At 38.8% G+C, this 16721-nt stretch overlaps 1 protein-coding gene and 1 long non-coding RNA gene across 2 annotated transcripts; both read left to right on the forward strand.

Annotated features, from left to right (window-relative positions):
- The first annotated feature begins 484 nt into the window (after nucleotides 1-484).
- On the forward strand, nucleotides 485-4745 carry LOC105203417. The gene has a single exon (XM_011172210.3). It carries the CDS (start codon nucleotides 1020-1022, stop codon nucleotides 2727-2729), a length of 1710 nt encoding a protein of 569 aa, XP_011170512.1. The 5' UTR covers nucleotides 485-1019; the 3' UTR covers nucleotides 2730-4745.
- Nucleotides 4746-12278: 7533 nt separating this feature from the next.
- LOC105207069 lies at nucleotides 12279-13263 on the forward strand. The gene is made up of 3 exons (XR_005574543.1): nucleotides 12279-12679; nucleotides 12815-12983; nucleotides 13124-13263. It is a non-coding gene; the product is annotated as an uncharacterized LOC105207069 (long non-coding RNA).
- The last annotated feature ends 3458 nt before the right edge of the window (nucleotides 13264-16721 follow it).

Raw genomic sequence — 16721 nt, forward strand, 5'->3', positions numbered from 1 at the left:
TCTGCGTGTTCAAAAAGAATATTTTGATTTTTAATTGTCTCGTCAATTCAGATTAATTTTATTATTTCTATTTTTTTTATCAATTTATTAAGATAATCATAATTAAACGAATTATTCAAATATCATGCAAAAGATCTTGTAATCGAGATGTTTTGACATAAAAGATAACGTTAAAACAAGTTTAATGAGATTATAAATTCACATTGAATTCACCTTGTATTATAAAGATTATCGATTGCACGTTTGTCCAAAATTATGGCAGAAGACAGTCAATAACAGTCCTCTAAAATACGATTATTTACACGCTCTGTGATCTGTAATGAAAACAAGAAATCCCCTCGCTGTTTCTTGTTTCTTGACCCTTCAAATCAGTTAGATTGTTTACCGATATACGAATTGGATGAATAATCGATTTTTGCGGGGAATAATTTGAACGGAAGAAAAAAAAGAAGGGAGAGGGGGGAAGGGGGGAAGAAGAAAAGTGAGAACAGACGCGACATATTTTGCGACTCCTTTCTTTTCGTCGCGGTGTCTGAGGCGCTTATCTAATGATAAGGCTTCGGTTCATAGTACGTTCGAGATGCAGGCCTCATAAGAGACCGGGATACTCGAGGCCCAGCCTCAGTTAAAGCTGCGTGTGCAAACCGACAATTAAAGACGGGACGAGTCGCCTAGAATAGCTTCTTCTCCGCGATTGTTGGCAGCAACAGCATCACTCTAATTTTCGTGTATATTGTGTTGTCATCATCTTCTGATTGTTTTCATCGCTATTTCATCCGCTTCTGACGAGAAAGAGATAATTATTTTCTATCCACGATCAGAGGATACAATCAACCCCCGGGAGGAACTATCCGCATTTCATCATCCTCTTCTTTCATTGAAATAACTGACGGTTATTTCACAAGACTGAAGTATGAGTCCTAGGTATAAGGATTTTTACCGATCGACTAGGCCTCTCGATTCGTAATCCCTCTCGGACGGGGGTTTCCGAAGGCGAAACATCGAACGGGAAAACAAAGATGCCCGCCTGCTCGAGCGAGAGCTCGTCTAGATTATGGTCCTCCAGTCCACCAATGTCGCGAAGCAGCAGCGCGTCGCCGTCGTTACCCGGCACACCGTTGTCCACGTCGCCACCCCGGATGTCGCCCGTGTCCATGTTGAAGCGTACGACGTCGAATGTGACCGTGCCGACGTCCAACGTGCCGAGCAATCTTTCCCGAGCGTCATCGCTCTCGAGTATATCGACAGTGATACTCTCCCAGAGACGGCAGCAGCAACGGCAGCAGCAGCAGCAGCAACATGGTACGCTGGCGGCGGATAATCGAAACGCCGTGCGGAGCAACGATTCCATACTGTCGAGGATTCTATCTTGGTACTTTGGACTTCTGTCAGGTCTATTTCGAAGTGTCTTCAATGTTATCGGCTATGCGATCTGGGCGCCTGCCCTCTGGGCATCCGCCTGGGTCTGTTTGTTCTGGGTGATTCTACAGCTACCACTGACCGCTCTCAAATGGTTCATCACCGTGCTGCACACCCCGGCGTACGAGAGATCGCGCAACAAGCGATGTGTTCTGATCAGCGGTGGTAGCACGGTGCAGGCGGTACATCTCGCGCGTAATTTCTACAAAGCTGGCGCCCGGGTGGTGGTGTGCGATCTCGAGGGTCTGTTCGGCCTGGCCAGATTTTCCACCGCCTGCTGCAAGTACTACACAATACCGCGGCCCGGGCCCAGAAATGTTGTCGAGTACATAAAAGCGTTGCGGGATATCGTTCAACGCGAACGGGTGGCCTACTACATACCGGTGAGCGCTGCCAGCACGGCGTACTACGACGCCCTGGCGAAGCCGCATCTGGAGATCATGGGTTGCGAGTGCTTCGTGCCCGACGCCAGCGAGGTGACCGCGCTGGACGACCCGTTGGAGCTGCTGCGACGCTGTCGCATGCTCGGTCTCTCGACTCCGCAGCACTTCCTGCTGCGATCGATGCAAGACCTGTCCGGGCTCTACGAAGGCAACGTGTTTCGCACTGGCAGGTACATGATGCTAGCCGCCGGTCCCGCCGGGATGCGCGACCGCGCCAAGATCCTGCTGCCGCCTACCCTCCAAGAGTTCCGGAATCAGCAGCACGAGATCAGCGAGAGGCGACCGTGGGTGGTGATCCGCGACCCCGACGGAAGTCACTTTATCACCTGCACTACGGTCAAGGAGTCACGGATCATGGCAAACGTGACCTGCCGAGTGGATGAGGATCGGGGTCTCATACCCGAGGAACGTCCGGAGGTGACGCGATGGCTCGAGCAGTTCTTCGCCCGTTCCTTCGGCGGCAGGATCAACGGTCACCTGAGCTTCCGGTTGGCGATGTCAGAGCGGACGGGTGAGCTGATGTCCCTCAGCTGCCGGGTGGGCGTGAGCCTGCCCTACATCTGCCACACGGGAATACATCCGCGTCTGGTGTGGAAACCCTGCCGACACTTCTCCAGGCAGAACTCAGCGTTGCTGGGCACGTCGAACCGGCAGTTGCCGACCGACGCCATGGCGAGTGCTCTCAAGCAATCGACCAGCGAGACCGCGCCCCATCTTCTGGGCACGGTGCTGGACAAGAGGGAGTCCCTTTTCGTGTATTGGGACCCGTTGCCCTATTGCGCCTACTATCATCTTCAATTGCCGTTCAGACGCGTCGCGGGGGCCATCAGGACGCAGCATAATCCACCCTTGGCGGTGGTGCAATAGGGAGACCCTCGTCCCTAAAGCGCGGGGGCTTTTCTTGCATCGAGATCCCAACTGTTCTGCCATAGCTACTTTTCAGAAACGCATCGCGAGACTCATCCAGAGCATCTTGACTCGATCCTTGGCCCGCGGTGCAACTGAAGGTTGGAGTGTAGCTAATAGAGTATCTGAACCTCAAACGTCGATCGCGTCTCCGAGAAGAAACGAAATGTGCCAAAGAGGAGATCCGCAGATCAATTCCGGACGAGATTCTTATCCGTACTTATTTCTTTTTCATGAGTAATTGTGTAGAGTGTGATATTATTTATTGGAGAACAATGTATCTGCGCGCGATATCCATTTCATATATGGCTGATTGGCAAAGAGCGCTACGTTTTTCCTTGTTACATTACCTTGCATCGTATTGTAACATATAAGTGAATATGAGACTCCAACAATGCGATTTCACGGAGTGTGTGCGTGCGTGCGTGAGAGAGAGAGAGAGAGAGAGAGAGAGAGAGAGAGAGCTAGCATGCGTATGCTTGTATGTATTTTCATTTCACTTTCTACTTATTAACAATTACGATATAAGTATGTAGCAGTAATAGTTCGCTAAAGGAGGGACACGCGGTAGTTGTGTGCCAATTAGAGAACTAGACAAGTAAGAACTTGGCAAGGGGGCGCGTGCTCGAGAGGGATTTGCGAAAGTATCGTGCTACCGGCGATCGCGGATTCGAACGAAAGTGAGCGAGTTAAAAATAGGTGCAAAGGTCAAGTTCGATTCGTAATCGGCTTAAAAAGGAAAAGGGGAGAGAAAAAAAAGAAATAGCTCTCTCTCTCTCTTTTTCTCTCTCTACGTGTGCGTTGCCACTCGGGCCTTCGTCTCTTGCTCGATTGGGGGAAACGTATGGGGGAGGAGAGTGCGATCGGACACACGGATGAAAAAAAACACATGCTCTCAGCGGGTTGCACGCTATCAAATACTGATTATACTAAACGGGAGACTTTTGCGCCGCGCTTGATTAATATAGGTTCCTATCTTCTGTAGAATGGCACAGCGACGGCCCGTATACAACAATGGCAGACAAAGAGGGAGAAAGGGGTAGATTCGAGAAGCCGGTTAATTCTAATCTCACCTCCTCCGCTATATTTTACCATAATCGCGCGGCCGCGGTCGCGAGAGGGAGAGCTTCCTCGATTCAATTTGCTCGAATTGTCGATCAGGCCGATCAAGATGCTATAGTAGTCGCATTGAAATGCGAGATTTCGTATTTAAAATCGACGTTCATCGATTATAGCGATATTCTGGAGAGGATGTAATCTTCGATTTTCCATTTGTTATTGAATTGAGATTGATCGCAATTTTGTTTTTTTTTCCGCGCGGTTGCGTAACAGCGAGAGACGTTCGCACGATCGCCGATAGAGATTATTTATGAACTATTGTGCATAGATCAATAGGCGCCGGCGATACAAACGTTTGCCTTTACTCATCGAGCGAGTGAGCGAGCGAGCGTGCTCGTTCACGAATACGATTACTTGGTACATGTTTTTGTAAATACCAGCGCATAATCGGATGGAAGTGGCTTAACTCTTCCGATATCATTTCTTCCTTTTATATGAAAAAAGCACGAGGTATTTATATTGATAAGTTCATGATGCATTTCGACTTTTTTTTTTACATTACGTTGAATCGAATTTAGCGACTCTATCAAACGAGACGTATCTCTGTACTCCGCAATGAAACGAATGATTATTTATTGCTTTCTTTATTCTCGGTGAAACTTTTTGAGCGTTCCTTGGGATCGGGCACGTATCGAGATGTATCCTGATGATATCGAAGGATTAACGAGTAATAAGTTTATCTCTAAACGTTTAATGTATTTCGTCCCGTTATTTTTATTTTGATAGTTCAGTTTTGAAGAGAAGTCTTCGAAATACTTCCAAGAATCTATATTATTCCTGATGATAGTATAATCCACAATGTCAGCCTTTCATTAATAAATGTTATAAAAAAAAAAAAAAAAAAAAATTGAACCATACTCAACAAAAATTTTTGTTATTCCCCAGGTAAAAGCTAAATACTCATGTTAATTGATTACATTTGAAATATATTGAAAAAAATATATTTATAAATACTTTAAACATATTTATATTTTTATAAATTAAAAAACAATATATATAAATATATTTAAAATATTAAGTAATAAGATCTTGGTGGAATTCGTTGCATTGATATTGCAATAAATTCTGCAAACATATATAAACATATGTACATTTTTTATTCCTCATATTTACTGAAATTATTACTAATTAGGGAAGAGCAATCAACCAAAATTGATACGAAGAAGATTACGGGAAGACCGTAAATAAAAAATTCGCGTAAGCAGCCTTCACCGTTTCTTACCTACTATCATTTATATTTTCAAGATCTGTTTTGCATTGGCATTACAATAAACCTTGCGAATGTATTATGGAGTATTTTTTGAAAATCCACACAAGGGAGAGATTTTTGTCAACCTTTCGATGTGCTGTTGTAACAAAAGAGCAATGACCATCGTGCGACATCGCGATCGCATCGTTGATCGATTGTTCGCTGAAAATCGTTGTTTGCTCGTCGGGCGCGACGCGACGTGATGCATCTCGCATACACCGAGGGCGTTTCGCCAACGAATTACTGGCTAGTTGGCTGGGTGGAACTTGTAATCTCCTCACGACGCGATTGTACGCGTGAAACTGTAAATAATGCCTCGCTATATAGATGGAATGACCCGGGGGCAACTGGCTGACGGACTTTGACAGCTCGGGGTCGCCGGTTCGTGAAGAGAGAGAGAGAGAGAGAGAGAGAGAGACTCGGAGAAGTGCTCGGTTTGCCGGTATTATCTGCCTTTCTTCTCCTTTTTTCACCTCTCCTCCCTCCCTTCGTCGAAACGTATTGCACTAGCAACCGCCTCTTTCTCCGAGTAGACAGATATCCGCGTCAACGTCGCCGAACAATCAACTTTGCCGTCAAATTAACCCTTAGTTAGTCGCCCACGGCTCTAATATAACCGATTGCGCGGTGTTACGACTCTCCCGTTACATTTTTCACTACATCGCGCATTATTACAGTTGTCGCTACAAATTGGAAATTAATAACTTATCCGGCTCAATCTCAAGTAAATAACTGTGCGCTGTGCGAATCTGTCAACAGAAACGCGTATGCAACCTCGTTTCCTTTCCCCAGCTGTTTCCCGCACCTCTGCGCTCGGTACAGCCGCACTTGTCACGAGCCCATACATTCGATTACCATTTAATCTCAGGAATCTAGTTCCAGACTACGATCGAGACTGATAAGGATGATCGGAAACATCGATCTTCCGGCGATGATAATGGAAAACAAAGGAAGCCAACAAATGGAAATGTTCACGAGTTAGCGGAAAAATTCGGTCTGATAAGGCGCGATATGCAAAAGCTGTCTGGCGATAGTTTTATCGCCGATAATTCCTCCACGTGCCTCGGCGTAAAAAAAATCATGTTAGAGATGAAAACGCGCTTGGGAGAGCGCGACCAAGATACACAAGGGCAGTAAACTGACAGAGAAAAAAAAACATTTCGCGAAAATACAAGAATACAGAATTATCTTTGAAAATGAAAATTATCGGTAAGATACATTCGCCTAAAGCCAATGTGAAGGTCACGCGAATCCGATTTCAACTTTTATCCCTATTCGAGCGTGATATATGTACTTTTGCGGAGTGAATGAATAAGCAACGTTTATCATATCTCGCTGTTACTATAATATTTCTCGGTAAGTGTAACGTGTGAGCTAAGAAGAGAAGCTCATCTCACAGAAAACGATATGTTTTTTTATCACGTGAAAATACTTTACCAATAACTGTATGCCCTAACAGCACAAGATATCGTACGAATATTACAGAATATTCTAGATATCGTACGAACATTCGTACATTATCGTGATAACGTGCGTATATTTCTAAAATGTCACAATATTCGTTCGATATCATGTGCTGCTGTTAGGGTGAGTATTCGCTCTTCGATGAGCTTACAAGAGAGAAGGTGGAAATGAGAGGCTCTAGTCGGTCCGTCGCTTTTTTTTTTCTTTTCACTAAGCTGGGGTGAGACAGCTGGAGATTCGGACAATAAAGTGTGTAACGCAGTCTTATCATGCGATAATATTGAAATGCAGTACCTTGACGACGGCTAGTAAAATAAATCAATATATACGCCGGTACCCTACCCTCATTTTTTGCTCTCCTTCAGGAGAGGCACGCGATAAGGGCGTCTATCTTTCCCGTAAACTTAGGCGAGTCAGGCTCTCATTCACGGAGGCAGCGATGCCCGACTCGATCCGTTTCTACTCAAGACGAGGATAATACGCTGATACGTAATAACGATGACTCTGCCTTCGATATAATAACGATAGTAACGATCGTTCCGGCCCTCAAGTCGATCTCGCCGTAACGAAACTCCGAAGTAAAAGGACTTAAAAGCCGCTAACTCGGTTTAGCGGCGTGGAGAACAAGAAGTAAAGCCATTTCCTTAGGCAACGCGAGCCGCGTGGTTCCAGGTACGGCGTTGTGGGAACCGATTCACCTGGCTGACATAGCGATGGTCTGGTTACTGCCAGCCGGTTACCTCTCGCTGCCATTCGCTGGTTGCAATAATGTATTTTACAATTCAATACCCGCCTTTCTTCGGTGCCCGAAACCTCGCTTTTCACGCCGTCTAGACCAAACAGAGAGGCACTTGTTGACACCACCAAAGACCATGTTCTACGCGGGATACGGTTGATTTCACGTAGGCAGATCCACTTTTGTCATCACTTTTGTGTACATCATTTGTGAAGCGCAAAGCGCTTTATAACGAGCTTCGGAACGCTTGTTACTTAGAAATTATAGAGTTAGTTCACTCAATAATGTAACTGTTATATAACAAGTGTTATATAACAATTACATTATTGAGTGGGAAATTACAATATAACATTTCTATAACTATGTAACTTTGCTTGTGCTTGCTGGGTAATATTTCAAGTCATAAATATGTCGCTTCAGAGACTTCTTATTGCGACTTGATGGAACGTTTTCCCTCAAATTGGTGTCTTATTCCCTGTGCTAAACATTCTGAATCGTTTCTATATGATTCTATGAATTGCGATCGATTTCGTGTAATATTATTTGAAGCGCAAGGCACTTTCACTGTGAGGGACGCTTGTTGCTTAGAAATGATAGAAACTGTTAGCTGTCAGTAACAAATCATAATATATTACTATGAAGACTTGTTTTTCTTTTACTGCGACTAGTCGAAAAGTTCTCCCTCAAATTAGCGTCTCGTTTCTTGCGGCAGACATTCTGAATTGTTTCTACATGATTCTATGAATTGTGATCGATTTCGTGTAACATTATTTAAAGCGCAAGACATTTTACGTGATGAGCTTCGGAATGCGCTTGTTGCTTAATAATTACAGAGAATTGCCGGTTATTAGTAATGAACCGTGATATACTGCTACCAAGACTTCTTTTTCTTACTGCGACTTGTCGGAAAGTTTTCCTCTTGTATTAGCTTCTCATTTTCTGCGGCAAATAATCTGAATTTACACAATTCTGTGAATCGCGATTGTCCGTTGAGGAAAGAATAGTGTTACATATAAATTTATAACAAGATTATAATGGTTAATTTTATGGCACATTATATTGCACCTATTTTTTACAAAGTGTTAATATTTATACTTTAAATAAACTATATACATATGAAAGATGCGCTTATAACATTCTATTTTTATTAAATAATAAACGTTTATAGTTTATTATTATATTTACTCTATTGGTTATTAATTTTTATACAAATTTTTTTTGTATAAGTACTTCAAGTATTTATATATTTAAGATAATTTATGCAAAATTTTATTAAAATTCTGAGCACGATTGTTTTGTAAATAAATAAATAAATTTTGTTTACTTACAGAATTAATCTCTATATCGCAATGAAATTTTATCTCAATAGACACTCTGTGTGAATATTGCACAATCATGGTATCACGAATTGATGCAAATTTTGCGCTAAAACAATACATCATAACGTAGGCATTTTATCGAAATAAAATTTCTAATTAATAATTGTCAAAAATTAAACAAGTCTTAGTTTAAAATATATTTCACAATTATTTAAAAAACCGTTTGATTTTTCATTTAAAATGTTACTATGTTGAATGTGTAATATTTCATACTGCAATATTTCTACATTATAATTTAGGAATATTTATACATTTTTGTAAACATAAATGATTAATTATATTCATAAATGTTTTGTACACAATACAGCTAAAATATTTTTTATTAAACAATTTTTTCTAAATTTAATTTTGTAAATATATCATTACGATGAATCGATACAGTTTTGCCGAAATACATGTTAAAAAATTCATATTTTTGTCTTTATTTCTTAAAACTCGCTTTACACGATCTGTAATTTACAACACAATTAAGGTAGGTATCGCGCAAAAGTGCCGTCCAAAAGTTAGTCCCTCCATATATGTAATAATTCAACGAAAACAAGCGTAATACTGAACAATTTTATTAAAGAGTGTATTTTTGTCATTTATTATCGCGTAAAAAAGTGAGGAAAACATTCTAAACATTCATACTAAAAATACGAGATAAAAACGGTCACGAGCATTTCGTGTGGACTGTATGTACGTCTAACGACAATGTCACACTGCTATCGAATTGATAACAAGCTTTGCTGATTATTTTATGTAAATATTATATTTATGTGTGTGAATTTTTGGAGAATATTTGATAATTTTTATCAATATTTTTAAAAAAATTGATAAATGTCGGAAATAAATGAACGAGTTCGGTATCTTAATAGAATATTTGAATAGTAGAGTGTTAAAAGACGCGCGAAAGCACTCGCAGTTCGTTTTCCATACGTCTCTCGTACTACTGAAAGTTCATCTTAAAGAATGATTTTAAAAAACAACTTAAAAAATGTATCCTAAAAAACATCTTTTAGATATCTTAAAATCGTCTTATGACCCAATGTTAGATTTTGTGTTATTTGGGTAACATAGGGAACGTATGTTAAGAGTACTAACTTTAAATACAATTATCTTTTGAACATGCCTGGTAACTTCCCTAAAAATTGTGCGTATGTATAGAGAATATCATTATTCTTAAATAGCAAAAGTTTCAAATAAATCTTAACAGAGTCAGTTCGCGATAAAACTATCTTAAAAAAAATCTCGAAAGCAACAATCAAATATTCTATACATAATTTTAAATCAAATTATGGTTCATACATAACACAATTTTTTCCCCTCTACTTATTAATTATATTCATAATTTAATACATAAAATTATAAATAGAATTTCGTCTTGAATTTTGTTGCAAATTAGAAACAGTGTAAAATGAACTTAAAACATTTTTGTTAGAGCATATTTCTACTCTTCTGTTTAAAATAATAATTTTTTATCTAACTAATAGATAAAAAATCATGGCCAAATCTTTTGTACTAATTTCAAACGCAATATAGAATAATGTGTAATTTTATTTTGTTCTTTTTTTTCATTATTTTGAAGATAAGTGTAATATATATTCCTGTTATTTATCCGTATAATAATTAGTTGTATGAAATCGCAGTTGCATGCACACAGATCTATGACAGTCGGAGCCCAACCTCCCGTACAGCTTCGCGAATTCGCCGAGCAGATAAGCCTGCGTTTTACACAAACAGAATAAATATAACCAGGAGGTGTGATACGCGTTGCATATGACGCTGTCAGCGAGGTCAGAGTTGGCAAAGTTGATTTTACATGAGTGATGCCGGTTAATGATTATGTCGGCATCACTTGCAGTTTTATACTTGGAAGTATCGAGAAATTCGATAAAAAAAGAAAGCAGAACTTTGTCAAAACGGAGAACGTGTCGCGTCTCTTCCGTTCAACGGATTTTCCTTTTTTTAAAAAATTGCGTAACCGTGAAAGAAATACAAAGACGCAAATTCGAGATCCTCATTACTCTCTTTCAAACCCTGAGATTTCAACTGACGATCCGTAAATCTCGCCTGACAGTTTGACGCTTTGTAAACTTTGAAAAAGCTTCATGAAAATTTCCATATTAAATTTTTCAAAAATTATAAATTTATAATAAAAAAAAAACCAATATAGTAAAATTGTGAAAAATACTTTAGGATCTCTGAAATGAGTGCCTAAATTGCCTTTTTGACATTGATAATGGTTTAGTAGAAAATAAATAAATAAAAAAAAAAACACAAATTTTGACTACTTGTTTAGTTACAGTAAATAAAAATGTATAGTTGCCTAACTTTTTTTATACTTATTCGGGCAACGTTTTATTTGTCGTACGAGAAACGTGGATTGGTTGCAGGATAGAAAAGTTCTCTTTCGAAATCTTTTCATACACCACACCATTGCGAAAAACATTGCAAAATATTGCTGCAATGTTTCAGCAACATTGCAGCTATGATAAAATGTCCGCTTTAGAAAAATTGATATCTAGCGTTGCAGCAACACACATAATATATTGTGTTCAGGGCTGGACAAAAGGTATTTCAAACACAAAATATTGGCAATTTTAATATTTCAATTACAAAATATTGGCAAACTCGATTTAAAATATAAAACACAAGTCGTATTTCATGTTCCGAATCAAAAGATTTCTAGTATTCTGAATTTTATAATTCAAATATTAAGATTGCCAATAATTTGTATTCTGTATTTAAAATGCTTTTTGTCCAGCCCTGATTGTAATAACGTTACTGCAATACCCTGACGAAATTAGTATGATTATAAAATGTTTGCTTACGTTTTAAAACATATGAAGTGTTTATGAGATGGAAATTTAAACATGGAATTATATGAGATGTTCACGACTGTTCAACAAACGTTCAAAAAATGCACAGAAAAAAAAATTAGTATCAAATAAACAATTCATTATTTTATATATAAGCGAGAATATAAAATCTTCTTGGAAAAATTTATAATCTTAAACAAACATAATTTGCTTACACGGAAAAAAAATTTTTTTTTTCTTTATGTAAGCAAATTATGTCTAAGATTGATTTAATACTAATTTTTTTTTTCTGTGTACGCTTTCAGAATGTAGTAAATGTCCAAAGGGTGTTTTACAAAACCTTTGAACATTTGCAACATTATAAAAAACATAGAACACTTTTAATAAAACATTCCCCGAACATTTGTAACATTCCGAAAGCATACAACATACTTTTCGAACGTCGTCCATCAATCAGTCGCGAACATCTCGTAAACATGTATAAATTTCCATCTCATAAACACATCCATAAATGTTTAGTAAATATACTATTTTCACCAGAGCGTCGCGTATCAACATTTCTGAAGCGGATATTTCATCGTTGCTGCAATATTGCTGAAACGATACGATTGCAGCGACATTTTACAAATGTTTTTGCCACGCTGTGCTGTACGGGCTCTCTATTTAGCAGCCAGTCGACGCACTTGACAAATCTGTCGAGCATGCGACAAATGTAATAGTACCTACCAACTGATTACAGACGCGTGACGCGCTAGTCGCGTTTCTCTCGCGGACCACTCGGGACCCATCGACGACGATGCACACGTCCACGATGATTTCGGCGTTGCGTAACGTGGAGAAGAGGCCAACCCGGCCCGTTTGCGATTACCCGCCCCCTGCTCGCTCGCCCGCTCTGCTCGAAACAACACCGGAGCCGGCACGGGCGGGCGGATGTACGATTGGCATTGTATCTAATCTCCGCGGCTGCAACGCACGAGGAGTAAATATTCTGTATCCCAGAAGGGGATACTTTCGGTGCGTATCGACGTATCGGCTATTAATACCGTTCGTTCGGTTAGTGCTATCCGCAGTCTCCGATCGCTCGACAATAAACCGCCCGTCCTCCCACTCGAAAATAATCCGGAAGGATCTCTCCCGCGCGAAGAGTGAAGATCACTGGGGTCGTACGTTGAAATTTTCTTTCTTTCTCCATTACTCTTCTCCTTTCCCCCCCCCTCCCCGCTCGACAATCGTCGTATCTCTATTCGTTAATGATTGATATATTCTTCTCTTCCCGCGGCGCATCATCCTCGGCGAAGGAAGAAGTCGAGAGGAGGAGACATGCGGTTCCGATCGCCGACGTTTCTGCTCCTCTGCGCCGTTTCGCTCGCGACGGCGCAGGAAATCGGCGAGTGTCAAGAGGGTGCCGACGACGAATTGCTCTGGGAATATGGCGTCAGGAGACCGCATCGAATCGGTGGTTATCAAGTGCGTTTCTTTTTTTTCTTTTTTTCTTTTTACGATCGCGTCACGCGGATCACTGCTAGTCGCATGAGCTTCTCGGGATCTCGCGATGCGCTTTGTTAATGGTTACCTTAAGCCACTCACGAAGGTTTCTCGATTGCAAGTAGGAGGTGGAAGAGGATTACGGGCCGACGGACGCGAGGATCACGTGCATACGTTTCAACTCGCTGTCCGACGAGGATAACGACGCGGCGTGGGTCACCGCCGGCGGAATCGGCCACAACTTCGTCAAAGTCAAGTTCAGGTCGAAGTACTCGCGAGGGCTTCTCTACAGCGTCGTCGTTTACGGACGGTCCACCCTGAGAAGAGGCTCGCTACTTTGATGGCTACCTTCGAAAAGTCCCTCGTGTCCCTCGCATTAGTACTTAATTCCCTATGCGTTTGGATGCGTAATCGTTTTATTCGTTTCTGCCTTCTTTTCATATTTTCTTTAACCCTTTGCGTCATAACCGCTAGAACGCTCTGCCTTCCATCATTCTCCGTTCAGTTTTTAATTATTTTAATGAATTTATTGACGTTAAGTAACGGTTTTTTTTTGTTTTCGCACACAAGTGTGTTAAAAAAGTAGACAGCCATACATTTTTACTTGCGTAATTACTATAACTAAATGAGTAGTCAAAATTTGTGCTTTCTAAAAAAAAAATCATTTTTTATTAAACTATATACATGTCAATATCAAAACGGCAATTTAATCACTCATTTAGAACATTCTAAAGTTTTTTAAAATTTTGTCAGATTTTTTTATTATGAATTAATAATTATAATCTTTGAAAACTCAATAGTTTCTACTATAAATCCAAATAAATAACTTGAATATCGTTTATAACGGTGTTCTAAAGATTTTTTGGGTCACTGAATCCTAATTTGAGATGATAACTTCCAAATTTTAAAATCCCAAACGGCAGAATCACTATGCTGAACCGAAAACAAAAATTAGTCTCATTATCTTAAAATAAGTTCCGAGTTTTTGTTTTATTGCTGCATCCGAATCTGAGGTCAAGATTTTCGCATATCGCAAGATGATAAAACCAAAATGACGAACAAAAAGTATATATTAAAAAATATAGTATAATTCTTTAACTTGTTTTGCGAGGTTTTTTTTGGTTGCGGAATGTTTGATAAAAATTTTCAAAAACCAAAATAATTACAAGAGAATAACATTTATTGCATGTAATCTTCTAATTATCTATTTTAGTCTGATTCTCTATTATCTAAACTGATTTTCATAAAAATTAAAACATTTTTTAATTATTCCGTCATATTGGACCGGTCATTTAAAAATTCTGACTTCTGATTCGTAATGAGCCAAAAATTTTCCGGGTTCCAAAAATAGGTCCAATATAAAAATTCGTGACACAAAGGGTTAACTCTCACAATACAATATAAAAAAGGAGTCTAATTTATTCTCTATTGCTTTTCCTAGTTACTAGTTCTACTATTTAAAGTAGTTCAAAAAAATCTTTAAAAATTTACTAGCATACTTTCAAGTTTTTAAAACAAGACAATTTAAATTTCTTCTTAAAAATCAAGTAAAATAAAATGTATATAATTTAATTACTTTTGAAATTTTAAGAAACTTTCATAAATAGAAATTGATGAAATACGAAGAATACTTATTGAGCCTGGAGAGTTAATATTATTACATCATGTGAAGTAATGCCGTAGTAGAGCCACATGTATATGAATGAGAAGATAAAAATCTCCGCGTTAGATCCGCCCACTTAAATATATTTACAATCCTCATTATCTCGTCGGCCTTCGTCCGGGGCAGCGTGTCGCACGAATTTTCGACACCATCGTCCGCGCAATAAATCTGTAGATACCACCGTCGTAATTTAGGACGTTAACCCTTCGCGTGTCCCGATAATACTGACAGAAATGGAAATGCCTCGTGACAGGAGTTAGAGGCTCCTGCGATAGTAAATCTATCCCCTTCCATTTTATATTTTACTTCTGGCAAAAGTAATAAAAATGTAAACGCAAGCAATTAGCAGTACGTTGTTCTAATTTACTGCAACGTGTTCGTTCTCCGCAAAATTAGGCGAGGACAGGCTTAACCTCGCGCGTGTAATAACGCAATAAATCTTTTTACACGTAAAACATTCCTTAATAATGTAAAAACGAACAGAAAAAAAAAGAATATTTTTATTTTAAAAGTATCTTTATTTTCAAAATATCAAATATTAACACGAGATTACATGTGCCGTTAAACAGATATAACTTGCTTTCACGAAGAATTCTGTTGGCTTTCGCCAAGAAAAATATATTCTCATTATTTTCAATAACAATTTTCACAAGTTGAAAGGAAAAAATATATCAGATAAAAAATAGCAATGTCTTCAAGAATTAAAATTGTTTAATATTACTAGAACAATTATATCGTGTTCTTTAGAAAATTATTAAAATATTGAAATAAAAACGTATACTTCGCTAAAATTTAAGTTATTAAATTCTTAAAAAAAAAGGGGGGTTAAATTACATGTTAACTAAATTATCATTATTTCACATGTAACCACGAATAGAATTTCTTCTATAAGCAAGAAATTATCTAATTATGAAAGAATAATTATTAAATAAATATTAGATTTTTTATACTGTTTTTTTTCTGTGCGGAAAAAATAAATAAAAAAATAAATAATCTTAAAATGTAAAAATATTTACTTGGCTTTAGTTTCGAAAAAAAAACAAAAAAACTATTGATTCTGAAAACAGAAAAATTAATTTTTATGATCCTCAGTTGAGAGACGACGGTAATGTAAAGTTACTATTATTTGGCCAGTTGAAGACTCGGTTTTGTCGAGAAGCTGGCTCGGGTAGGGAAGGAGGTTCATCGCGTTTCCAAATGCACGGTACCATGTAACCTATATATCCCTTGTGGGCCAAATTCCGAAAGCAAACTGACGTGACCGCAGCGATAAGCTCGCGTCGAGTTCTACGTAGAAAGGCGCGGGGACGACTCTCCAGGATTGGAAAAGCATAATACGAGCCAGCCCCTCGGTGAAGGGGGGTGTACCATTCGCGGATTGCCTCCATCGACGAGTACGAAAGAAATATATTTTCCCTGCGTGCAGGAAATAATTACGTGGTCGAACATGCGAAACGATATCCGCCGTTCCTTCGGGCAATTACACGAAAAGAAAGTTTTGATCGGCTAGTCCGGATAGGCGAGCACGTCGAGCGGTATCCGGAAGGGATTGTCTGTTCATCAATCGCATCAGGATATTCGAGGACACTTTCGATATCTGTTCCTTAATATCTTGAAATGGGATTTTCTCATTTTGCGCGAATAATATTTTTGAAATAATTAAAAGTTTAACGTAGAGATAACTTTTTAATCGTATCGAACAAAAAAGAGAGAGCACGCAAACGAAAAGAAGTAAGAAGGTATAATCCTGATTAATGGCAAGCGAGGTTAAATTTTTGTGTTTAATCAACATATAAGTTATCATTATTAATTAGCGTTAATTATGTGTATAAATATTAACATTATCATATTATTCTGCATGCGTTGCAATCGAATATTGTATAATGTACATTAAATATATAAATATATCTCAATATTATCACGCATACACAATAATTTCTATTTTTTTGTCTTATCCTTCACCCGTTGTAGCCTATCTTATATTTCAACGAAGAAAAATGATAGATAAGTAGCAATTTTCGATTACAAATAACGAACGTTCATTTATCACTTTGATT

This window comes from Solenopsis invicta, chromosome 4, assembly GCF_016802725.1.
Source record: "Solenopsis invicta isolate M01_SB chromosome 4, UNIL_Sinv_3.0, whole genome shotgun sequence".
In the NCBI taxonomy this organism is placed as follows: domain Eukaryota; kingdom Metazoa; phylum Arthropoda; class Insecta; order Hymenoptera; family Formicidae; genus Solenopsis; species Solenopsis invicta.